Source organism: Chlamydotis macqueenii, chromosome 17 (assembly GCF_036417535.1).
Source record: "Chlamydotis macqueenii isolate bChlMac1 chromosome 17, bChlMac1.mat, whole genome shotgun sequence".
NCBI classification, from domain to species: Eukaryota; Metazoa; Chordata; class Aves; order Otidiformes; family Otididae; genus Chlamydotis; species Chlamydotis macqueenii.
This window is the reverse complement of record NC_141572.1, coordinates 14573107-14598755: the sequence shown is the minus strand read 5'-3', so window position 1 is coordinate 14598755 and position 25649 is coordinate 14573107. Positions and strand designations below refer to the sequence as shown.

At 61.3% G+C, this 25649-nt stretch overlaps 2 protein-coding genes across 2 annotated transcripts; both read left to right on the top strand.

Moving 5' to 3' along the window:
• Positions 1–2528: 2528 nt before the first annotated feature.
• On the top strand, positions 2529–4143 carry OSM (oncostatin M). Its single transcript, XM_086761983.1, has 3 exons — positions 2529–2596; positions 3432–3568; positions 3679–4143. The coding sequence occupies exons 1-3, from the start codon at positions 2560–2562 to the stop codon at positions 4141–4143; spliced, it is 639 nt and encodes a 212-aa protein (XP_086618109.1). The 5' UTR covers positions 2529–2559.
• A 5168-nt stretch (positions 4144–9311) lies between these two features.
• Positions 9312–12110, top strand: LIF (LIF interleukin 6 family cytokine). The gene is made up of 3 exons (XM_086761786.1): positions 9312–9354; positions 10300–10478; positions 10612–12110. The coding sequence occupies exons 1-3, from the start codon at positions 9312–9314 to the stop codon at positions 11047–11049; spliced, it is 660 nt and encodes a 219-aa protein (XP_086617912.1). The 3' UTR covers positions 11050–12110.
• Positions 12111–25649: the final 13539 nt, after the last annotated feature.

Below are 25649 nucleotides of genomic sequence, written 5' to 3'. Positions count from 1 at the left end.
GTCCTGCGGGGCGGCGGGCGCCCTCCTTCCTGTCTCCTCGCTGGTCCGGAGTCATGAGACGCCGGTGACGTGCGCCCCGGCGATGAAGAAATCGCAGCCGGCGCATGCCGTCACCCCCGCTATTTTTGTCCCCGGTGGGGATTGCACAGGCCACCGCCGCCACCGCCGCCTCCTCCCCGCTCCGCACCCCGCGCCGAGCCCCCGAAGGGGCCAGGGCCACCCGTGGCTGTGGGGGATCTGAGGGTGGGTGGGCTCTGCCCGCGTGGTCCTGCTCACCCGGCCGGGGTGGCCAAGGGGGGGTCCTGCCATGGCGCCGCACACGCTGGAGGGCCCACGGGGTTGGGGGGGGACGGATGGACGGGTGGATGGGTGGACAAGCAGATGGACGGATGGATGTTCCTCTGGGTTGGTGGATGGAGGGGATGGACAGATGGATGGAGGGACGAAGGGGATGGATGGAGGGATAGAGAGGATGGATTAAGGGGATGGATGGATGGATGGATGGCTGGACAAGCGGAGGGATGGAAGAGATGGGTGGATGGATGGACAAGCAGATTGATGGCTGCTCCTCTGGGTGGGTGGATGGATGGATGGATGGACGTGAGGATGGATGGATGTGGGGATGGATGGATGGATGGATGGACATTGGGATGGATGGATGGAGGGGATGGAGGGGATGGATGGATGGATGGACGTGAGGATGGATGGATGTGGGGATGGATGAATGGATGGATGGACATTGGGATGGATGGATGGAGGGGATGGAGGGGATGGATGGATGGATGGACAAGCAGATGGATGTTCCTCTGAATCCATGGATGCATGGATGGAGGGAGGGGATGGATGGAGGGACAAGCAGATGTATGGATGTTCCTCTGGGTTGGTAGATGGATGGATGGACAGGTGGATGGATGGATGTTCCTCTAGGCTGGTGGGTTGATAGATGGATGGACAAGTGGATGGACGGACAGGTAGACGACGGATGGATGGACACACAGTTAGATGGTGGATGAGTGGGCAGATGTAGAGCTGGATAGAGGGTTGGTTCATTGTATGGACAACAGATGGACAGAGAGGTGGAGGGATGGGTGGACAGATGGGCGGATGCCGGACAGGTGGGTGGGCACACGGACAGACGGCTGACAGTGTCCCGGCAGACGGATGGATGGACACACGTCAAACGGCTGGGCAGAGAGGAGTACGCTCTCCTGGCTCCTCCTGGAGCTGCCCTGGCCCACTGGGCCCAGCCTGGCCGCCACCTCTGCGCGGGGACGCCCCGGGGAAGAGGAGGAGGCAGCTGGCGGAGGAAGCAGCGCCGCAGCAGGGAGTCCTGTGGGTCACGGGGTGGCTGGGAGGGGAAATTCTGGGGAAAGAAAACATTTCTTCTGGAAGTCACGGCCACGCTCTTCCGCCCCGAGGAGCGCCCGTTTCTGGGTTGTCCTCCCATGCCCTGCCAAACTCTCTGAAAGTGCAAATTCGGCGTGGGGCGGCTCCCTCCGCTCGTGCCGACAGCGCTTGACGGTCGCCAAAATCACCCGGATTGCGACGTCCTACAACGCCGATAAAAATATCTTGATTTTTTTTTTTTTTTAATGGGGTGGCTCCTGCGGAGCCCCATCCGGCGGGACAGGGGGGTACGAGGGGGTTTGCACCCGGTGCCGCCGGCAGCGCCAGGCTCTCCCGTGGCAGCGTTGCGTAAGCTGAGGCGGCGCGAGGGCACCGCTGCCCGCGCCGCACTTCCGCTGCCCTCAGGCCCCCGCACCCTTGGGCAACACCCAGGGCCCCGCGTGCGTCCCGCCGCGGCTGTGCGGCACCCAGCCGTTGCGGTTCCTCCTCGGGGGCACCCATGGGTGCTGCCGGGCAGAGGGGCTGAGCCACGCCGCCCGGTGTCCCCCCGGATTCGTCACCCAGGGGGGCGGAGGGGTGTGAGTGGACGGAGAGCATCCTCCGAGCACCGCAGCCGGGCGCTGTCCCCGGCCGTTTGGGGACACTCCATGCTTCCCAGATTTCCACCTCCCTCCTTCCCGGGACAGATTTTCGGCTCCCACAGCTGGACTTGGGACGCCAAGGCCGCCATGATGGGACGCAGGTGTCCCCACACGGCCGACGTCCCCGGGTGCCAGCCCCGCTGCCGCTGCCCTCTTTTACATTTGGGTTTTGGGGTGACCGAGGCCGTTTTGGGTTCAACCAGCGCATTGGGCGCCGAGCGGTGGAACCGGGAGCGACTGGGGCATGGGGGTCCGGCGACGCCGGATCCGGGATGAGCAGCGGGGCCGCAGCCGCCCTGGGCTGGACCCCCCAGGACTCCCTCGAGGAACTGAATCGAAGAACAACCCCGTCGGGCAGCGGCATCATTTCCTCCCGCCGGGGCGGCTCGCCCCGCTCATTGGCCCCCGGGGCACCACTTCACTTCTCGCTGGCTTTCCGTTGGGTCCGGGTGCCGCTTTCGGAGGTGGGGGCAAATGGGTGCACTTTAAAAGGCGAGCTTCCCCATCGCCGAGCAGTAAGGAAGTCGCTCGCGCGCCCGGCAACCCCGCGCCGAAACACCCTGCCCCGGCCATGCGGCGTGACGGGCGGCCCCTGGGCGTGCTGGTAGGTAGGTGTCTGCCGGCGTCCCGCAACTACCCTCTCGCTCGCGCGGCAGCCCGCAACTACCCTCTCTCGCACGTGTTGGCCCACGACTACCCTCTCGCTCGCGCGGCGGCCGTGCCGAGCTGACTGGGAGCCGCGGGAGGGAGCGCGGCGGCAGGGCCTGCGTGGTGGAGGCGGGGGTTGAGTCGGCATGCCGCTGCAGATGTTGTCCCCCGCCACGGTGTCACCTCCCAAGGGCGCCGGTGTGGGATGGGGACAGCACCCCACGGGGGCTGCCTTTGGCCCCGGGGGACAATGCTGGGGGGGGGACACGCTTTGGGGTCAGTTTGGGGAGCGACGGCAGAGGGCCAGAGGTCAGCTTGCTGGCACGGACCCTGCATCCCACGCCGGCGCGGCAGGGCTGGGCGCTGCGTGCCGGGCCAGCGCCGCAGCCGAAGTCACCACGGGTGACAGCGAAGCCAGGCCAGCGTCCAGCCGGAGCGAGGGGTTGGATCCAGGAGTGTCACCGCCACGGCAGGGCTGCACTCCCCGGCTGCTCCATGGCATCTTCATCCTCCTCCTCCTCCTCCACGAATCCCTAGCAGGCTTTTGGCACAGGGGCCAGCTCGTCCCTGCAGCAGGAGCTGGGACACTGGGCCAGGGGGCACACGTGCCTGGCACGCGGTGTTCTGGCCTCCAGGCCTGACGCCAGGGTGACGGGCACACGGGTTCGCGTTCTCCCTGCTGCCGCTCTCTCCCGGGGCTGGTGAGCTCAGACCTTTCCGGCACGGAGCGGTGGCTGCCTCCATGCACCCAGCAATGCCTTGACGTCCCCCCATCTCCCTCCTCTTCCTCCCCAGCCGTCACCAAAGGGCTCCTCATCCTCTGGGCGGTGCCAGGCCAGGCGGGGCGGCCCCCGCAGCCCCCCACCATGCAGCAGGTCCAGGCGCTGGTGAGGCACATGGCTGAGGACGCGCAGGAGCTTTTCGCCTTCTACGTGAGTTCCCCTTCCCTGGGGCGAGAGGTCCCCTCCGCGGGGGGACGCGGGGCTGGCGGGTGGGTCCCTGTGCTGCTCCCTGACCTTCTCCCCCCCCAACCCATCCCCAGGAGGAGAACCAGCACCTGGGCATCCACCAGATCTGCCGCACCAATCGCCCTCCCGAGTGGCTGCGGGGGCCGGCGCTGGGGCCCGGGGGGCTGCGAGGGCTGCGGGGGCCCATGGCCCGCATGGCCCAGGCGCTGCAGGACATCACCCGGCACCAGCGCGACCTCAACCCCCCCGGCGCCGAAATCCTTCGCCGCTTGGCCAGCACCCACCTGAAGGTGCGAGGGCTCCTCAGCAACCTGGAGGGACTCTTCCCAAACCCCAGCCCCCGGCCCGGCCACCGGTCCCCGCCCGGCCCCACGGCACCCACCAAGGTCTTCCAGCAGAAGCTGCAGGGCTGCCGGATCCTCTGGAGCTACGCCCGCTTCATGGCCAAGCTCAGCACCCAGCTGGAGGCCCGGAGGCGTCGAGAGCGCTGGGAGAAGCGGAGGTCGCGCCGGGGCTCACGCCTGCCCGCGCGCTCCTAGTGCAGCCCCGCTGTTACCAGAGTTGTCCCCGTCTCCATCTCCGTCTCCATCTCCGTCTTTGTCTCTGTCTGCGTCTAGCTCTACTTATATGTCTTTGTCTCCATCTACGTCTATGTCTACATCTACGTCTTTGTCTCTGTCTTCGTCTTAATCTTCATGTCTGTCTCCATCTTTATCTCCATCTCCGTCTCTGTCTCCATCTCCATTTCCCATCTCCATCTCCATCCCATCTCCATCTCCCACCTCCACCTCCACCTCCATCTCCATCCCATGCTATCACAATTCCATCTCCCTCCTCCATCTCCATCCCTCCTCCATCTCCATCCCATCTCCATCCCATCCCATCCCATCCCACCCCATCCCATCCCATCCCATCCCTGGAACGCAGACTCGCCGCCCAGCCGGGACGCACGGCGCAGACCCTCTGAGCTACACGGGTGAGGATGCCGGCGCTCTCACCGCAGCTCCTATCGCTTCACCTCCGTCCCCATGCCACCGCTCGGCTGCAGGACAGCCCCCCCAACATCCCGCCCCGCGTTTCGGTGACCCCGGCGCCGCGGGCGCCCCCCGGGTGCCCAGCGCTGCGGGATGGAGCCGTCCCTCGTCACCGAGCCCGGCCGGATTTTCCAGTGATTCAACCAGTCCGGTGACCCAGCCTGACTCAGAGCCGCTCGCCCCGCGCGGCACGGCCGCTGCCACCCCCTGCCCGCCCTGCGCCGGGTTTGCCGATCCCAGAGAGCGTCCGGGCGCGGAACCCGGGAGCACGGTGTCGCTACGACCCTCAGTGCCCCCCCCACGTCCCCGAGCCCGTCGGCCGTATCGCTGCCGGGGCTCGGCTCCGGCCACTGCACCGTGACGGTGGGTGGCGGCACCGACCCCTCCCCCTCCCCTAATTTATACGGGAATATTTGTGTCGTTACCGTATTTATTGAATCTTGGGGTTAATTAATTTAATACATCCCCGCAGCGGGAAGAAATATTTAAGGACACGTTTTTAATATATAAATATCTATTTTTATGATAACTTTTTTTTTTGTATTGTGTTAAACTATGAACTCACAAGGTTTTATTTATGAAAATCAATATTTTTGGTACTGTGAGAAGGGTGGTGCCCCCCACGGGCTCGCGGCACCCCCCCGTATTTTTGTATAACAAGGAAATAAAGCGTTGACCTCAGCCCGCGGGCCACCGAGCGGTTGTGTCCCTGTGTCCGTGTGTCGTCCTCGCCGGGACACGCGGCACGGCATGGGATGGGACGCGGCCCGGGATGGGACACAGCATGGTGCGGCACGGGGGACGGCGTGGGACGCAGCACACGGCACGCGATGGGATGGGATGGGGCGCAGGACGCGGCACATCATGGCGCGGCGCGGTACGAGGCACGTGATGCGGCAAGGCGTGGCATCCCGCAGCGTGGCCCGGCACCGCCTGGCATGTGCCGTGCCACGATGCGGCACAACGCCGCACGGCACCGTGTGGCACGCAACCCTGCGCGGTACCACCCAGCACGGACCAGGCCAAGCCGTGTCTGTGCCACCAGGCCAGGGCCACCGCGGGGACCTGCCTGCCCTGCTGCCACCGGCCCCGCTGAGTCAAAAATCCTAAGACCCGGTCATGTGGCACCGCGGAGTCACTCGTTCCCCGCCGTGTGCCGATGCTCACCGGGCCGCCCGGCACCGCCGCGGGCACCGCCGCCTGAGTCAGTCGTGGGGAGCATCGCCGCTGGGACGGCTGCCGCCGCGCTGGCACCCGCTGCCGTTTGGGGACACTTGGGTTAGGGACAATGTCACCATGAAGCAACCCGGGCCGGCTTGCCGCGCCGTGGGTGACCGTGACCGCACCGTTGCACGCCGGCTGCCGTACCCCCGGCTCCGAAGAGGAGGCAGCGTGCATGGGGAGGGCGCAGGTATGTGACCCCCCCCACTCAGGACAGACGTGGAGGGGTGGGGGGGGGGACACCCCAAAACGCCAGTGTCACCAGAGGGGTGCTGGCAGCCCCCACGTCCCGCTCCTTGCAGGGCCACCCTGGGGGACCCCACTGCCCACCCCACGGGGAAAAGCCACCCCGCAGTGGGGACGTCCCGTGATCGCGGTCCCCTGTGGGTGCTGCTCGCCCCGCCACGGCCACGGGGTCCTGGCACCTGGCTGGGGGGTGACACGGGGGGGTGACACCAGCGGGGCGCAGCCCCGGGCAGGGAAGCAGCACGAGCCAAAGGGAAATTCGGCATTATTCAGTACCCCGGGGTGGGGGGTTCGGGGGGGCACGGGGTGGGGCTGATTATGGGATGGGGATGGGACTAGGGGGGCAATTATGGGATGGGGCAGTTCTGGGACAAGGGGGGAAAATTATGGGATGGGGAGGGGGCAGAGGGGGCAGTTCTGGGATGGGGATGGGGCAAGTTTGGGGGGGGCGGGGAGGGGACAATTCTGGGCGAGGGGCGGGGATGGGGGGCAGTTCTGGGGTGGGGGAAGGGGGGCAATTATGGGATGGGAGCGGCAGGTTCTGGGCTGCGGCAGCAGGGGGCAGCACGGGGACGGGGATGGGGCGGGGCGGGCGGAGCGGGCCGCGGTGGGGCCGGGGCAGCGATGGGGTGGGTGTGGGGTGGGGGGGACAGCTGTGGGGGGGGAGCGGAGCAGCAGCACGGCAGCCGTGGCCTTGAGACACCCCCGAGCGCGTCCCCGCATCCCCAGCTCCGCTCCCGGGGTCTCCGAAGCGGGGACGCGCCGGGGGGCACCCCCCAGCCCCCAGCCCCACAGACCCCAGCTCCCCGCAGCGGGGAGGGCTGGCTCCCCCCGCCCGGCTCCTCCAGACCCCCCCACCCGTGTCACCATCGCCCCCTGCCCCACACCTTCCCACGGCATCCACGCAGGGGCCGCCTGGAGACATTCCCGCTGCCCAAGCGCTCGGAAAAGCGGATTTTTTAAATTTTTAAAAAATTATTTTTAATTTTTTTTTTCTTTTTCCTGGGCACCACTGGGAAATGTCCCCCATCTCACAAATCAGGGATTCAGGTTTTCCTGCTGGAGCATGGAGCATCCTCCCCTGCAGAGGGGACCCCCCCACACCCCTTTTCTCTCCTCCCCTAAAAATTTAAAAATTCTGTTGGAGGTGAACCCCCAAACCCTGCCCCGGGCCCAGTCGCTGCTGGGAAATTCAGGAAAAAGGCAGGAAATGGCAAACACACCGCCATCCCTGCGCGACCCCTCCGTGCCATTAATTAAGAAATTCCTCAGCTAATTAAGTGCCATCCAACCGACAGGTGACGCGCTGCTCACCGCACCCCAACAAACCCAGGCATGGGGCTCATGTCTGGCCCCACCGCAGCTTTTGCCACCCCCAGCCCTGTCCACGCTAGCTGCACACCATCCCAGTAAGGCCAGACTGGGCTGAACTGGGGCTTTGGCTGGCGGGGGCATCACTCACACACCGGCCGGGTTCCCAGGGTCGGCCCTGGGGAAACTGAGGCAGGCGGCGGCTCCATTGCCAACCCCCATCCCCAGCACATATACAAGAAAAAAAAAAATCCCTTTTAACCTGTTTTTCCACCCAAACTGGGGAGCAAAGCATCCCGGTCCCACGGGCCCCCTCGCCCAGCACCCTGCTGCCCGCGCCGAGGGAAGGGTTAACCCCGAGAGCCCGGCCTCTCCCCGCTGGGTGGGTTTGTCCTTTTTTATTTTTTTTCCCTGGGAAAAATACAAAACCCACCCTTCACCTCTTGTAATATTTTCACCCAGAGGGACAAGCCGCTGGTGGGGCTGGGGGACGCCACCGCCACCGCCGCCGCGTCCGGCCCGCTGTGAGCGGGGGTCCCGCACCCCGCCGCCGCCGCCTCCCCGCACCTTTTCCCCTTCAAAATCCCCCCAAATCATATTTTTCACACCCCTTTATTCTATCGACCGCTCCGGCCGCCGGCGGGGAAGCCCCAGCCCGGGGAGGGGGACCCAGGGGTGAAAGTGCTTGCGGCTCCGTGAGTCACGGCAGCGCGCTGGCCGTCGGGGCCTTGAGGCCGCCGCCGCCCCCCGCGACGCCCCCAAACCCCACGTGCAGCCGCTCGCCTCCCTCGGCGGAGGGTCAGGGGGCTTTTAATTCCTATTTCCCCCCCACACAACCACAACGCCGCCTTCCCACCCACATCCCCAGCGCCTCCCCGACCCCACGCGTGAAAAAAGAAAAAAACAAAACCCACACACAAAACCCACAAGCGCGGTGACATCAACTTTATCAGAAGTTTATTTCTAAGAATCATTCAGGATTTCCAAAGCCCTCGACTTCCTGATTTCCAGTTTCAATAGAAGTAACGATAGCGGTGCTGCTCCCCCCCGCGCCCCCCCTCCTCCCCTTTCTTACAACACAGGCTGGCTGCCGGACCGGTATATAAACCCCGAGAAGTCCCCCAGTATGAACATGAATTTCTGAAAACTTCCTCTGCCAGCACCAATCTCTGTTAAGTCACTCCCAGGACGCGGCTCACAATGAAGTTCGTGCCGGCAGGTAAAAAAAAAAAAAAAAATCAACTTTAGGGAAATTATTTCCCCTTCTCTCCCCTTTTTTTGCCTTTTTTTTTTTTTTTTTTTTTCTCTCCTCCTCTCCCCTTTTCCCGGGGATGCTCGGGTACGGGCGGGTCCCGGCCGGGAGCCGGAGCGAGGGCTCCCGCCGTGGCGCGTTCCCCCGGGATGAGCATCTCTGGGAATTGGCAGCGGGGAGCGAAGCGCGGCGCTGGCGCGGTGCAGCCAACATCTGGACACTTATATAACTGGAAATGCTTCCAAAAAAAAAAAAAAAAAAAAAGCAAGGGGGGGAATTTTTTTTTTTTTTTGGCTTTTTTTGGCTTTTAATTTTTTTTCACCCCCTCCTGCTTTTCCTCCTGCTGGGTCTCTCGATGCAGCGAGCCGCTGCTGCGTCAGGAGCGCTGGAGGGATCGGGAGGCTACCAAGTGCAGGAGGGGGATCGGGGGGTCCCATGGGGCAGCACCCACCCGAGAAGCCCCCCACCCACCCACCGGGCACACGTGGGTGCCCAGCCTCACTCTGCCCAGCTGTGAAAAGGGCAGAAGGCAGCAGCTGGGGGGGGACCCAGCGAGAAGGGATTGGGGTGGGGAGGTCAGGGCGCCTGTGTCCCCTGGGAGCACCCAGGGCCCGGGGGTACGGGGAGGACGGGTTCCCCCCGCATGGAGGGGAGTGGCGGCGGGTCGGGGGTCGCATTGCGCCCAGGTAAGTCCTGTCCCACCTGGGCAGGGGAAAGAGAGCAAAGCTCGGATTACCCAGCGTCAGCGGCGTCGGAGGCGCTTCGGGGGCTTCGCCTGGCAGCACCCCGGTGGCGTCGCACGGGGCCCCCGCCCCAGCAGGGTGGGATGCCCGGGTCACCTGGTGGCGGGGATCCCCCCGGGACCCCCTCCGGGGCACCCTGCCCCGAGCACGCGGAGCGTGGCAGCCGGGCGGCAGAGGCGGTTTGGCCTCCCCGAGCAGGGATGCCGGTTTGGGGGTCCCCAGGGACGGGGGGCTGCAGCGTCCCGCTCCGGCCCTGTCAGCAGGAGGGGGACGCCGGGGCGACCCAGCTGCCGGCGGCTCAAGGGTCCCCTTGTTCCGCGTCCGGAGATTTTCCTGGCTGGTGTCTCCGGCAGCTGCAGCGTCTGCTCCCTGGGGCTCCTCGGCGCTGCGCCCGCTCCGCAGGCAGGGAAACTGAGGCAGGCGGAGGGGCGGGCGGCGGCGGAGCAGGGGGACGCTGGAGGCAGGTTTCCTTGCGGGCGCCCCCGCTGAGTCAGCCAGGGCCGGGGTGGGGCCTCGCTCCTGCAGCGCCCGGCCGAGGATAACGGAGGGGAAAAGCGCTTTGCATATTTGATCCAAACCCCACAGGTCCTCACCGGGCTGCTTGCGAAATGTGGGAATGCCGTGGGGCGCCCCGCCGGGAAGGGAGGCGGGGGAGCGCCTGCCGGGGGGCAGGTGAGGGGAACGGGAGCGGGACGGGCACGTCGGCTCAGCCGGGACGGCCGAGCAGGGGGCTTGGGGCCTGCCGGCCAAGCCGGACCCCCCACCCCAGTGCGATTGGTGGACACCGTCCCCCGGGGTGCCCGGGGCCGGGGGCGCCCGCTCTGCGCTCTGGGGGCGTCAGCAGCGGCCCCGGTCCCTGGCGTGACGCCCGCCTCTCTCCCCGCACAGGCGTCGTGCCCTTCATGGCCTTGCTCCTGCTGCAACGGCGGCCGGTGGCCGGCCGGACGCTGCTGGTGACCGGCTCCGGCTGTCCCGGTCACGGCTTGTGCCGCTCCAACGTCCAGGAGCAGACGCGTAGGCAGGTCGCGCTGCTCAACGCCACCGCCCAGGACCTCTTCAGCCTCTACGTAAGTGGCCCCGGGCGCCGGCCGGGCCGCGCGGGGCAGTTTGCGTGGCGCAGGGAGGGACGGGGACGCCGGCAGAAGGTGGGGAGGGTGGGGGGACAGGGGACACAAGGGTGACGCTCGCCTCTCCTCCCAGCTGAAGTGCCAGGGAGAGCCGTTCAGCAGCGAGACCGACAAGCTCTGCAACCCCGGCAGCATCGTCTTCCCCGCTTTCCACGTCAACCGGACGAGCGAGAGGAAGGACATCATGGTGGCCATGTACCGGCTCTTTGCCTTCCTCAACGCCTCGCTGGGGAACATCACGCTCGACCAGGAGGAGCTCAACCCCACGGCCAAGGAGCTCCTCGACCGGCTCCACAACACCACCAAGACCACGCGGGGCCTCATCTCCAACCTCACCTGCCTCCTCTGCAAGAACTACAACATCTTCCAGGTGGACGTCAGCTACGGGGAGAGCTCCAAGGGCAAGAGCGCCTTCAAGAAGAAGCAGCAGGGCTGCCAGGTGCTCAGGAAGTACGTGCAGGTCATCGCCCAGGCGGCCCGTGTCCTCCTACCTCATCTCAGCCCCTCGTGAGCCCCCGCCCCGGCTCCTCCACCCCTCGCCCAACTGCCGGCGAGGATGGCCAAGCGGGCCCTGCCATTCCCCCCCCCACTGCCTCCTGACCTCCCCCCTTCCTATTTATTACCCCGGACCCCGCGCTGGCCCCGTCCGCCCTCCAGTGATTTATTTGCTCCCCGAGGGAGGTGAACGTCGCAGCCCGCTGTGTCCCGGGCGGAGCAGGGCCGGGGCCGGCACCCAGCCAGGACGAGACAGCGCATCCCTGGTCCCGGCAGCTGAGGCGATGCCAGGGCGCGGGCTGGTCCCGGGATGCTCCTCGGCTGTTCCCGTCCTCCCGCGGGGTGCAGGGAGCTGTGGGCGCTGCGAGGGGCTGGCGGCGGGGCCGGACTCTGTCTCCCGCGGCCGATCTCCTCCGTCACGGAGAGCAACCCCACGGACATCCTCACGCATCGGCCGAAAGCCTCCGTTTCCGCGGGAAAAAGGATTGGGATGAAGGACACTGGGTTGCTGCAGCTGATGGGGACGCAGGGACGCGCTCCCTCTGCACATTTTGGGGCTGGGCTCCCCTACAAGGAGCCGAACTGAGGGTACGGGGGCGGCTGCGGCGGCCGAGACCTGGTCCCGCTGTCTCGGATGAAGCCACTCGCTGGGGCCAGAGCCGGCGGCTGCCGCACCGGGGAGCACCGTTCCCCCCGCGCGGGCACGGCGGGGCGCAGGGGGCCCGTGCCTCCCCTTCGGAAAAAGCGCTTTTCCCATTGGAAGTGCTCTGAATGTACCAGCGGCCCGGCTGCGCACGGCTGGACGTGGCCGCGACGCGGGGACGGGCCCCGGGCCGGTGGCAGGAGGCGCTGGCTGGTTCCTGGCACCGGGCCGGGCCGCGAGGGTTATTTATTGCCTCGGTGGAAAGCCCAGCGTGCACCGAGTGCTCCGACCTAACTTTTAATAATGTTATTGATAATAATAATTAATAATAATTAATAATAAGATTTGTGGTAATATATACATAGAATTCTATTTAAATATTTATTTTTTTATACTTCTTTTCCCCCTTTTTTTAAATAAACCTATGGAAACGGACTGCCTTCGGCTCCTCATTGCTGCATCCCCCTCGCGCTCCCTCTCAAACACATCGGCTTCTCCCCGAAACGCCCCCGCAGCTGCCCCAGAGACGCCCCCCCCCCAGCACCACCACGGGCCGGGGCTCCGCGTCCCCCGTCCTGTCGCTCCTTCCTCCCTTCCCCGTCTCCTACGGGATGGCTGACAGCGAAGGCATTTTTTTCCAGGGAATGCTTAAATCGGCGCTCTCCGGCTGCTCAGTGGCACCGGGAGCACCACGGCACGGGGAGCATCGCGGTGCCGGGAGCCACACCGGCAATGCTGGCGGTGCCTGGGGGTACTGGGAAACACCAAAGCCGGCTGGGAAGAGGCACAGGAGGGCAAGCAGAGGGGGCAGATAAAATCGCAGCCGCTCGCTTCCCAGGCAGCCCTGGGGAGAGGCTAGGCAAAGCTTCGCCGGGGCCAAGACCACCTAAGGCTCCACCAGCAGCCCGCTCCTCCGCGAGCGTCTCGCGCGGGGCCGTATCGGTTAACAAGGGGCTGATTATACGGGAGACTGTTGGAGCGGGATGATGAAATTTTCCTCCTCCTCCGGAGCCCTCGGGCCTTCGGCCAAACCTCCCAGGCATGAGACAGCAAGCGGATGAGCTAAGATCCTGTGTGATCATCTCTCGTGTCTCGGAGGAGCCCCGACTGAAAAACCATCGCAAAAATTCAAAAGTACCCCCCTAAACCCCCGCCCCCTCTTTGGGTCGCACTGTCCGGTCGCATCCCCAGGCTCCTACGGAGGTTTCACGGCACTGGTTTGCCCCCAGAACAGCACAGCCATTTCCAGTCTGCACCGTGAGAGAAGACGTCCCCGAACCGACACAATCCCCCCCGAAACGCAGGGATGGGGCAGGGCACGGTGCCAGCCTTGGGAGGGGAAGGCACCATCCGTTCGGGATGGGCATCGCACAACGGGGCCAGGCTGGCACCGTCACAGCTGGGGACGCTGGGGTGTTGCTACCAGGCCATCGTACGGCCAACACCTCGTGCGCGGGACGTCCAGGGCCGGATACCCAGCCCTGTCTGGGCGTAAATACCCCCACCTCACCCCGCTGGGCGCCCAGGGGTGCCACTGACCCGTCCCCGTGGTCCGGAGGGGTGGCTGCGGGCCTGGGGGTCAGGGCGAGCTGAAGCACGGGGCCGGGGATGAGGTCCCGCGCCGCAGCGAGGAGCTGCGCACATCTGGATTTCTCACGCTTGCGTTCGACGTCCCTCCTCAACCAGATGGCAAAAATAAATAAATAGAATAAATCAGAGCCTCCTGACATAAATTGGGAACTCACGCCCGGGCTCTGCGTTTCATGAGTCTCTTTGGAAGACGGTCAAACGCAGGCGAGGACAATGGGTTCACTTCTCCCCGGTGCCGGGTCATTCCCAGTTAAGGCTCATTAGCGGGCGGGGGATTAACTCTTCCCTCTCTGGAAACGCTGCTCCCACCACAGGGTGGACAAGACTCTAAAATCCCCAAAAAACCCCACCCTTCAGCCTCCCCCGAGGTTCCCGGGCCGGTGGCTGCTCCCCGGCTCGTGCCATCACCCTGGCTCCCGGGAGCCAGGACGCGTTGCCCCGCGCGCAGCGGCCGTCCCAAGCTCGGGGGAGATGGAAGAGGCTTTCCGATGACCTCAGCCAGCGGCCGATCCCACCCAGCCGGCGCTCGGGGGAAGAGGGCCAGCCCTGCGAGCGGGACGGCGAGCGCCGCGCGGGGGGAAAACTGCGCCGCGGCTTCCCGACGGGACCGGCAGGACCCTGTTAGCAGCTCCCCTTTGGCCCCGGGAGCTGAGAAATAATTTTGGCTGGGGCGAGAGCCCAGAAGGGCTCCGGGGAGCCACCGGTTGCGATGGGAGCGATGCCTGCGCCCCGATAACGGAGCGCTCCGACCATCGGCGAGCGGCCCCGAGCGGCGGGTCAGCGCTGCCTTCGGGGAGCGCGGTACGTGAGGAGCCGCTCCTGCCCGCGGTGAAGTCAGTGCCGCTGCCTGGGTGTGACTAACTGACCTCAGACCTTGGCCCCGCGGCGCGGATCATGTGCTAACTGACGCCGCGCGCAACCCGGCCGGACGGGTCCACGCCGCTGCCCCGGGGCCACCGGCCAGATGGGACTTGCCAGCGGCCACCGGCTGCAGGTGCAGTGCCGGGGCACAAGCATCCCAACTGGGGCTGAGCCTGCGGGCAACGCCGGTGATGGTAGCGGGGTTGTTCCCCAAAACATCCCCCTTGGAGCATCCCACTTGCCCCCGTGTCCACCCAGACTGAGCTGGTGCCCGTGGCAGAGCACCTTCCCCATCTGGGCACTCCAACCCCAAGGTCTATTATTTGGGAGATGTGTTCGGAGAGTAACGACCCCCCCGGGCAGGCCCCTGACCCCACGCCGGGTCCCAGCGAGTCCCCGAGGAGGGGAACATCGCGTCCGAAGGGCTGGCTGGCGGCTCCTGCTCGCCGTCCCAGGTTGGCCAGCGGCCCGAGCACGGAAAGAAGAGCTGAGCCCATCTGAAAGGCGTTTGTCCCCGGGCGCTGTTGCTGCAATAGCAGATGCTCCTGCGGGTCCCCCACCACATCACAGCCCGGCGGCGCGGGAACCGCACGTTCGCATGGGAAGAAGCAGCCCTGGCCCCGAACAGCTCAAACTCCTAATTGGAGACCAACCGTAACAAATAAACAAGACAATGGGCTGGAGGCGAGGCGAACGCAACCTCTGTCGCGGGACCCGGCTCTGAGAGCCGTCTCCGTGCCTGGCGGGGGATTTGGCACGGGCCGGCCAGAGCCGAGGGGAGGGCGGGAGCCGGATCCGGACCCCCCCGGCGGAGCCACTCGCTGTGTGACACCGCTGGAGCTCGGGGCTGGCGGGGGAGCTGGATGACACATGGCCAGCGGTCCCCCGAGACCCCGGCCGCAGCTTTGCTAAGCAAGTGTTTAGTCTCGCTGCGAGCGAGGTTGGAGCAGGGTCAAGCCCAGCCCCAGCGAGATGCTGGAGACGCCTCTCCATGCTGCACCCCGATTCGGGACCGGAACCCCCCTACGCCTCGCCCAGGGCTGAGGGGACCCCTCTCCGTCGCCTTCCGTCGAGGATGGGACGCGCTGCCTTGCCGCTCAGCACGAGGCCAGGCCGGGTATCTGACGGCGGGGGTTATCTCGGCACGGCTATCACCCTCAAACAGAGGACGGGGAAACTTCCGCGGCCCCGGGGGCTCTCTCCGCTTGTGGAAGAGCCTTGACAAAGCGCTCGGCACCCCGACCGGACCCTGATAAGACGCGTAACATGCAGAGCACTCAAGGGGCGGTGTCGGAAAGGGAGCGAACGCCCAGCTCTCCCATTCCGGCTCTGCTCGGGGTCTCACGCGACGCCACGTCTGCCTCGCAGATCAAAATGCGGCAGGACCTGCAGGGCCAAAGCTATTTGAGGTGCATCTGCTGCGCAAAGGCGTTTCAGGTGGCCTGAGCCTACACAGCCCCTGGCCGGGGAGGGGAAAAATCAGGACTCAAGAGGAAAATTTCACCCAAGGAAAGGGAGAGCGCTTGGGAAGAGACAGAGGGCTGGCAGCGGCTGGCAGCGGCGAGCAGCACCAAGCAGGCTCCCAGAGGAGCAGGCATCACTGGGAGGCCCACCAGGACGGTGGGCACGGTGGGGAAGGACCAGCCCTGGCACCCAGCAGCAGCTCCCCAGGGTCCCCGGAGCCAGGGTGGCGCGGTCACCGCCGAAGCCCCCCCACGTCCCTCCTGCTGCCACGGCTTGCGGTCCCCAGCCCCAGAAAGTGAAGGTTGTGCCACCTTTGGCTGCACAGCCGCGTGGCTCTGCAGGAGGATGAGCCCCTGCCGTCACTTTTCCCACCAACACAGAGAAAAATTCAGAAAATTAGCAAAAGTCGTGGAGATTCCCAGAGAAACAGCAAAAGGAAAGCGGAGATTTCTCTTGCCCTTGAAGGGAGATGGCAGTCCCAGCAGGACCCCTTGCGCGTCACAAGGATGCCACGCACCTCCCCTGGCTTCAGCTGCGCCTGGGTTAATTTTAGGGCCAGAACAGTCAACGTGTTGATTTATTGCAACAAAACGAAGTGCATTTCACGGGTCACGGGTCACGCTCTCCTCCGCTCAGCACCTGGTTCTTTGCGTCTTTTCCTAAGAAAACAAGGTGTGCGTGCAATCCCGCCGGGCGAGCGTGAGCGCGCCGACCAAATCTGACTAAGGGCCCGAGGCCGCAGAGATAGGAAGTTCCTACACGTCTTGTGAAGACAGGAGCCGGCGAGGAGCAAGCCCCAAACAAGCCCTCACGGCAGCGGGGAAGCCGCAGCGTGAACCCAGCCTCTACCAGCCACCGGAGACTCTCCTCCTCCGCAGCTGGGGTGCCGCCAGGCGCAAACCTGCCGGGAACCATGCGCCTGACTCATTTGTCTGCTCCTAGAAAGATTTCTGCTTACTTTTTTTTCCCGGCCTGGCGTTTCCCACACGGGCTCTGCGCATGGCCGTGGGGCAGCGCTGGGTGGGCACAGCCCATCTCCTGCCAGCATCCGTGGGGAGATGCCCGTCGGGCTCTGGGATGGGGCTTTCCATGCGGAAGCTGCGGTCACCCCACCTCAGTGCTGCCAAACTCTGCTGCCAAACGCCCCACCTTGGCGCCGCGGTACGTCAGCCCCGCGCGGGGCAGCAGCGGCTCGCACCCCGGCATCGCCGGGTCCCCATCGCCCCATCACCACCAGCCCCCAGAGCACCGGGAGCCCCTCCAGGAGCAGATTTTACCATCCCCCGGGGGCAAAGCGGAAGGCTCTCTCTTTTCCGAAGCTTGCTGCAATGAATATTAAACTTTCTTCACGCCTTCCAGCGTGCCTGGGCAGAGGGGACCAGCCTGGCTCCCGGTGCCGGCAGGGAAAGCTGCGCAGCCCGGACCCCGGGGCGCATCCTCGTGCGCAACCTCGCCTCGCGGCCAAGCCCGGGAGGGAAACGAGCCCCAGCTGTGTCTCTTCGCAGCTACGATGACCGGGCTCTTCCTCCAAAAGGTCTCGGAGGAGCTGCGGGAGGGACCTGCCCCATCGCCCTGGAGCTGGGGCAGAACGAACCGCACTTCACAGCTTGGAGGTGCAAAGTGCAACAGGTTCCTTGCTCCCCAACCGGAGCCGGCGGCACCGCCGCCCCACCATGCCGCAACCGGTTGAAATAGATAGCGCAGGTCCCATCCCGCGTCCCCGGGGCCGGCGTCGCGCACAGGTCTGTTTACATCTCCGCGTGGCGGCCCGCATTTGTGTTTACGTGTGCGTTTCCACATGCGTGCGTGTGGCTCCGTGTGTGTGGCGGGGTTTCTGGGCGTGTACGGGTGTCTTTTCGCATCGGGCTTTCAGCTAACCTCTTAGAAAATGAAAACAAGCCTGGAAGCCTGGCAGCTGTTCCCCGAACCCGGCTCCAGCGCCGCTTCCAGACAGACAGTAACCGCAGGGCTGATGACCGAGCACACACGCTTCCCTTCAGGCCTTCTTAATTGCGCCGTCAGATATTCTGAAACAAAGGAAATTAAAAGACTATACTGATAGCAATAAATATGTCACGGGAGCAACGAGAGGCAGTCGCCTCCCCGGGCGTCTGGGAACCGTCCCTTCCCGGCGGCGGTGGGAGAAGGGGCTCACGGAGCCGCTGGAGCCGCGGGCATGGGACCGCGCTTGGCCGGGACTCTGCCGAAAGTTGGGTGGGCATTGGCAGCGCCGCGGACCCCGGGAGAGGCCTGGGAGGGCTCCAGCACAGACGCAGGCCGGCGATGGCCACGCTGGATTTCTCACGGAAACTTGCGTAGGATCTTGCCAGGTCCCAGGGATTTTTATTTTTTTTCCCTTGCCTTTGCCCAGATTTTCTCTAACCAGCTCCTCTGATCGCCTCCAGCTGCCTGCACGCGAGCGCTGCGCAGCAAAACGCCCGATGTCCCGGCGGGGATGCGGCCGGCAGCGTCCAGCCGGAGGTAACCGCTGGGCGCAGGCTCGGTTACCGGCGAAGCCGGGTGGATGGCAAGGTGTGGGCACAGGTTTAGGCCCTGAGCTGGATGGGGACCACCGAAACGGTGCAAGAGGATGGGAGCGGGGTGGGAACTGGGGCTGGCACCGACGGGTTTCGGAGCAGGGATGATGCGGCTCGGTCCCACCGAGGAGCCGCTCGCCGCAGCGTCGGTCCCCAGTTCCACGGACTTTCTCCCAGCCTCAACGTCCTGGCTGGGACGTGCAACCGGTTCTGTTGAGAGCAGGCGGAGGCGGCTCTGCTCAGAGACGTCCGGGGCGAGGGGTCGAACCCAGGCAGCAGAATGGGTTTGCTGGTCTAAATCCCTTCTGGAGCCGGAAGGTTTTTTTGGCTTCCTTACAGCGGTGTCCAGCCCACTGTGGGAAAACACCGAGCAGCGATCACCGCTTTGCCTCCGCTAACGGCAGTGTCACAAGGCTCGCAGAGAGGGCCTGGGGAACCGAGTCATTTTTGGCTGAAAAACATCTTTTCATAACCACAGGGGACGCGGGAGCCAGCTAGGCAGAAAGCACAGGCAGGGCAGTTCCCTGGAAATATCCAAATTCCTCCAAAAAATAACCTGAGGTAGTAACTCTCCCCACCCAGCCCTCCTCACTCGCTGCGGATTCATCCCGCTTTTATCCCAGAATCCCCTCGCTCTCCCGATCCTCTTTCGGGGCGACTTCTGCCAAGTTCCTTCCGGGCTGGTCCGAAAGGCGGCGAGGTGCCCCCCCCAGCACACGCAGCCTTTTTGCTGATGAGCAAGCACGTTGCTGGGCAGCACCAGAGGGCAAAGGCGCTGCAGCTTCCCTTCCCGGGAGCTGGAGGGGAAGGAAATGCGGCCGCCCAGGGCTGGCGGTGGCCCGCGCCGCTGCCCGGAGCGCTTCAGCACGCCGGCGGCCACTTCCGCTGCTCCGAATTGCGAAGCCGCTTCCTCACAGTGCCACGGGCAGCGGGCGAGGAGGGATGGGCCGCCGCGCGCAGGGAGGCGGCGGATGCTCCATCCCAGCCCAAAACGCCGGGCAGTGTTGACCTACCATCCACGCCGGGACGTGTGGATGCCAGACACCAGCGCAGCCCCGTGGGGTCAGCCCCTCGCAGCCCTCAACACCCAGACCTGCTCACAAGGTGGTGCCGGCACAGTTAAATTCCAGGCCTTGAGCACAGTGTAGAGCCCAGGCTTTTGGTCTCAGCATGAAGCACGTCAACACTGAGCAGGTGATAACCTTGAGGAGCAGGGCAGGAGGGAGGCACTGTATGAAACTCTGCGGTTCCCTGGAGCTCGCACATCTCTCGGCCCTCAACTTTGGTTGCTTTTGGGGAAAAGAGCGGAGGAGGCTGTTTGGTGCTGCCCACCCTCGATACAGGGACACAGCCAGGCCCATGAGGATGGCTCCCTCCGGGCAGCGTGCTGCACTGGGAAGAGGATGGGAAGAGCAAGGCAGCTTCTCCTCTTTGACCGCGGATGGGAGAGCACCGGGTAGCAGAACAGCTTGGGCATCCGGGTGAGGGGAAATCCCGGGTCCTGCTCCCTCTTTGCAAAGCCGTTTGTGCATTTATGTCCCCGGTAAACCATCCAGAGCAAGAGTCCAAGGGCGCGGAGCCACCTCGCTCACGAAATACCAGGGAAGCCACTCCAGCGCTGCCCACCGCAGGGCTGGACCCGCTCTGCCCCATCAATGTGCCCAGCAGTCCCACGCAGCCTGGTGATTTCCATATTCCCCTTCCTCTTCCCCAGGTGAGTCTCCGAGAAGGAACTTCCCACCAAGAACAGACTTGCCTTGCTCCCAGCGAAGGGGAAGCGGCACCCTGGCGTTGCTGAAGGATTTGCTCTTACTCAGAAGGCATCAAGGCTTCTTTGTAAGCTCCTGCTGAGCAGAGGGGCAGCTGTTGTGGCTGGCCTCCCTCTTCCTCCCGGCCCACGCAGACGGGTTCAGCTCCTTGCAAAGAGCTGCCTGTTCATGCGTTTCCTCAGCAAAGGTATGTTCCTTGGCTGCGGGAACGGCAGCGCAAGAGCAGGTGGGCCCCCAAGAACGATGAACCTTCTTCCCTCCTTCCTTGGCTTAAGTAGATCAGCGCAGCCCTCACCGCCTCCTGGAAGCAGTGGGAAGTATTCACCAAAACCACCTGAAGACGACCCAAAGCTCAGACCCCTGAACAATTCCCATAAGTTTTCCTTCCACCTTTGCTCTGCTGTGATACGCCAAACCATCTCCTTGCCCCAGCCTCGCACCACCTGACCAGCCTGGGGCAGGCGCGGGGTGGCCCACACGCACCTCTCGGGAATGCTGTATACACCGCAGGATTTATGGGGATCAACTCTAATCTCCGGGATCACCAAACCCAAAGAAAGTGACTCTTTGTTTCTCAAAAGGCTGCAGAAATACTGAAGCCAGCGAAATTCTCATCCTTGCTGCACCAGTAAGTGATGGCTAAACCTTATTTCAGATCAAAGGAAGACAGCAGCGGTGGGACCAGACCTAAAGCCCATCCAGCCCGTCTCTGCCTCTGGAGTAACTCACACCAGCTGCTCCAGAGGAAGGCGCAAAGCCTACTCGGTGCACAGATGCAAAATAATCTGCTCCTGCACAACTTCTCGTCATCCCATACAAGGGCACAGGAGCAAGTCCACCGGCTTTGCAAGTCAAGCCCAACGTGATGTGGATGGGTATTCACACCAGCTCATTCAACGACCAACATGGGGGGGAACGTCCCTCTACAGATCACAAGAAAAAAATAGATGAAAGACTTCCTTTAGAGTGATTCAGAAGAAGAGTCCATCTCTGCTCTGAATCACCCTGGGGAAGAGCTAATCTCTCTTCATTGACCAAATACGGAGTTCAGGGCCGCTGGCCTTCAGCTAGACCCCTCAAACACCTCAAATGAGGGTGAATACACCCTCAAAACACCTCAAAGTATTTCTGATGAGAAAGGGTTTCAGCTTCAGCGAAATATCCCTCTGTAGGAAGCTCGCTTAGATGCCTCCCACAGACATAAAACGTCCCCAGAACACACGACTAAGGTGCAGACTCCAGGGGAAAGGGAGATGGTGTTCAGCAAAGAGCTCAATTTAGCAAAAACCTTGTTTCCCAAAGCCCTGCTTCACAAGGGTCTCTAGTAATATTCCAGATTAACAAAGGAAATTCTTAACAGAAGTTACGCAATATCAGCAACTCCAGAGAAGCATCTGATGACAGCACCTTGAAGAACTGAGATCTCTGCCACGTCACTCCGGGCAGAGTTGTGCGACCTCGGGAGGGCCACTTCCAGTTTGAATTTAAGCTTCTCCCTCTTTATAGCAGGAATAACGACGTTCAAACTGCTTTGAAAACAACCTTGTGATCTGCGGATGAAATACTGATGGATTAACGGAATTACTGTCGGAAAGCGGAGGAAATACCGATTGCAAGACACTGAAAAATCCAAGTCTGCCCACGGGCAGCGTTTCCTGCCACAGCGATACACGCGTGGCTGACTATGACACAAGCACAGCTCTCGTGACGTAACGACGAGGAGCTCTCGGCACGCTACCGTGAGCCCACAGCAAGTCTGAACAGCAGCCGCGACGCTCCGGTCCAACACGGTTTCCTCAGCTGGAGAAACCCAACGCCGGTGGAGCGACTTCAAAGGCACCCTGACATCAGCAAAGGCGCCCTGCGCGTTTCCACCGGCGTGGCGGGCTGCCTCGCAGGTTTGTGGAGTTTCACACACTGCGCTCCAGGAGCAATTATTGCAGCACTTGAGTCATGAGAAGCCTCATTGACCGTTACTGAGTACTTCCTTTGTCCAGCGTGGAAGGATGCCCAGGCAGAAATATCTGACTTTCACATCTAACTCTCTTTCCTAACAGCTTCCTACACAGCCAGCTCTGTTGCTGGGCTATAGGGAATTTTTGTCCCGGGCTTCTTGACGTGATCCTGTTCAGACAGAAAATCCTGACTCATGAAGCTGTGACGTTGAATATACTGCTGTGTAAGGCCTGACACAATGAGATACTTGGCACCGGCTCGCTCCTAATGCGGCCAAGGAGAATATATGCATTTTTGAGAACTGGATATTTTTATTTTCTACTTTTAAGCGAAGGGCAGAGGAAGGAAGCCTTAGCAATGCCTTAGCAATGAGGGTCACCCAAATACAGTCAATGTCTCCCACTGGATAGTTAAATAAGTGAAATGGAAAAATAATGGTTTTTACTTTTCCTTTGCAACCAGTGGCCAAATATGCTGATTCTCTTCCGGAATGAGCAGCTGCCAATTTCAGAGAAGAAAATCTCCTGTAGCCAAGTAGCTCAGCTCTTACATTCTCTCAAACAGCCTGGGAAAAACAAAGCAGGCCAGCCAACCGGCTAAATAATTTCTGAAAATAAGTAGGTAATGGCCCTCTGAAACACTACCAGCATGGCAAGTTTACCTCCAAACTGACTTCTTTTAAAGAAGAAAATAGACACATCCACGTCAAACCCTTCCCTGGGCTTGGATCTGCTTTGCAGAAACATCGTGGGCTGACTGTGGGTCCAATTTCCAAGTCACACGAAGCCTTTAAGCACATAAAGCATCCCCACCTTAAGCAAGCAGCATCTTTGGATGATGCCATCTGGCCTTATCCAAAACTTACAGAGATGCTGAGAGTGTCTGGGGTTTTATTTTCATATTCCTGCCCAAAGCCTCAGGTTAAGCGTTCTGTGCAGTACTTTGAAAATAGAAAGTAAATGCTCTCAGGCAACCGGCCCAATTCTTTTTTTACTTCAGTGTAATTCCACTGCATCGGCAGGGAAACCAGGTAACAGCCAAACAACCACAAGCCAAAGGAAATACTTGGTTGTGTACGGGCAATACGCTTTCTCTAGATGTCATGCTTACCAATATCTTCCACGCGTCTGAAGTCTGCACTGATTCAGAACTTCTTTACCATGGAATAACATCAAGATCGTTTCAGGGGGGTTTTGCCGTGTGCCGGGCTGCGGTTTCCTGCCCCACTTGAAGCTGATCGACATGGAGGCTGGTGCCAAAACCCAACAGGGGTTCTTGCCCCCCGCCCCACAGCCCCTGAGCTCGTTTTCACCCAGCCCATTGGCCATAGGGTGAGCCAGATTAGGGGAAGGATCTAACTGAAAACTAACCCCAAAAATGAGTGGTTCCTCTAAGCTTTTAGGAGGACAGTCAGGTAATGCAGCAGTCACAAGCTACCTGCGCTGTGCGTTCCCAGCTCTCCGCTTAGGGGACGCAGCCAGGAACCACCAAACCCCCGCTGGCGCCTGATTTTATGGCCTAGGAGGAATGATCAGCGGCAAGGAACTACCTCCACTGACCGAGACCCAGTCTTCAACAGATGGAGGGGAAGACGCTGGGACTGGACAGCTGCAGCAGAGGACAGCTGGAGATGTGCGAGCAGAGGTCTTAGATGCCAGGGTGGAACAGCAGGGAGAAAAAAAATAACCTTTTTTGAGAGAAAGTAGAGATCCTTCACTCTGGAAATACTGGTTATTAATGAAGCTGTATCCCATGATGCTGTTTTATTAATGCTGTGGAAGCATCTAGAAACATCCAACAAGATCAAACCCCTGTAACGGCAGCTCCTGCAAGGACTCATGAGATGTGGTTCCAGCCCTCTCTACAGAGAGGGAAGCAGGGAAGGGAGGAAGTAATTCAACAAACCACCGAACGCCCCCACCGGGGCACCCCAGTGCTGTGCCTTACCCACAGGGACACGCAGCTTCAGTTTACTGGTTAGGCTGAACTTTCAAGACAAAGTATTCAGGGACAAAAAGCAACTGTCCCCCTTGCTCTCCTGACAAGTTCCTGACCCGCGGCTGCGTCTCTACCACCTGCTCGGGCTGACATTCACGGTCCCGAGGCTGGCAAAGGCTTGGGTAGCTTCTAGCCAACTCAAAATGCCACTCTGTTTTCTAGAGACACCATTTTCCTGTGTTTTAAACAGTCTTACCCTCTGTTACTGAAAAAAAGGTCTGTGTGTGATTCAAGGTCAATTTACTGCACAAAGGACTTGGTTTCCTGTTATCAAGCCTAGACTTTCATCAGAATAAACATCCCCGCACTGCACGTCCTGTAAAGAAATACAAGTAATATGAAGAGAATGCATCATGACACACTTGCAAAAGAAACCGGTACCTTGTATTTGCCTACCACATCCCTGGTAAGCGCTTTCTCGAAGTCTTCCAGGGCAGGTCTTGGGTGCTTTCTTGTAAATAGCAGCAACGGGCCTTGAACCTTCCTGAACTATGCTTAAGGGTACGACTTCTCCATGACAAAGATGCCCTCCTTAAAAAGGTGTTAGATGCAGAGCTAAACGATTAGCTAATCAGACAAGAAAACATCAAGACATGCACAAGGAATCATTCGCCCTTTCAAAACTAAAGTAGAGTAAACGGGGACAGTTGTGTTATTTCTGTTACAACCCCACCTTACAATCACCGTGTTGAATCCACGGACATTTTACAGCTAGAGGGTCTTCATTCCTATTTTTCTAGCACACAAATGACAAACTCCACAGCAAGGTATTTAGAAGCCATGGCAAGGCAGCCAGTCGATCCTGCACTAGAACAGTCGGTCATTGATGCTTTGGGGAACGCCATACAGGCATGTCTGGCACACGGATACCCAGGGCGGCGTTTCCTATGGAAAACTCCTGTGAGGCTTTGGAATCTCAGCCTCTGCTTCAAGGAGAGACATACGTGCCAGCCTGACTTCACTTGGAAACTGCTGCTGGAAAATGTGCCAGCTCAGATGCAAATCCCTCTTCCTCGCCTGGTGATGACAACAAAAGCCTGATGAAATTTTACTCATCCATTAACAAAAAAGACTTTGCCCAGCGACACACGTGGGTGGGATTCCAGCAGGGTGACATTATGCTTTTGGCACCAGGATCTTGGCCCCCAAGAACGGCAACCCTGTGGCATAACACGTGCAGGCACTCCACTACGGCAGGCCACAGCCACATACTTTACCTGCTGACTCAAGAGGAAGAATGCAGAACCTACAAAAATTAAAGGTCCAGCCAAAATCCCGAGATGGTAATCTCACAGAACACTTCTTCAGGTAAAGATTTATGATTAGGATTATACTCGTGAAACACTGGCTGATTTCCAATGGCATTTATAGCAAGGTGTATCCAAGATAATTCACTGGTATCACTTCAGAAATCCACCGGAGGAAAAAAATGATGGCTTAGCTCATTTGGACAGTGTCACAACGTGGTTTTTGTGTTACCACCATGGAGAGAGGTCTCTCCACACTCCACTGAAATCAATGGCAAAATCCTTTAACTCTCCTGTTTCAAGTGTGAAAGAATCTTCATTTCTCCAGCTCCTGTGTCGTGTTTCATTTACTCTCTCTGCTCTCCTTCCGAAACCAAAAGCAGCAGCAAACAGATCAGATGATTTCCTAGATCGCATGCGGCGGTGGAAATCCCAAAAGAATCCTGTTTTCAGGTGAAAAACGAATGTTGACACCTGTCCACGAAATTAGTGTGCAGCACCAGGGGCTGGGGTTATTTTCTGGTTGAGGACAGTGTATTTAAGGATGTGGT

Bases quoted from the DNA above. Each gene is read 5' to 3' on its own strand.
- OSM (XM_086761983.1), top strand. From the start codon at position 2,560: ATGCGGCGTGACGGGCGGCCCCTGGGCGTGCTGGTAG. The intron at 2,597-3,431 runs GTAGGTGTCTGC...CTTCCTCCCCAG, and splicing joins GCCCCTGGGCGTGCTGGTAG to CCGTCACCAAAGGGCTCCTC. The intron at 3,569-3,678 runs GTGAGTTCCCCT...ACCCATCCCCAG, and splicing joins AGGAGCTTTTCGCCTTCTAC to GAGGAGAACCAGCACCTGGG.
- LIF (XM_086761786.1), top strand. From the start codon at position 9,312: ATGGAGGGGAGTGGCGGCGGGTCGGGGGTCGCATTGCGCCCAG. The intron at 9,355-10,299 runs GTAAGTCCTGTC...CTCCCCGCACAG, and splicing joins GGGGGTCGCATTGCGCCCAG to GCGTCGTGCCCTTCATGGCC. The intron at 10,479-10,611 runs GTAAGTGGCCCC...CTCTCCTCCCAG, and splicing joins AGGACCTCTTCAGCCTCTAC to CTGAAGTGCCAGGGAGAGCC.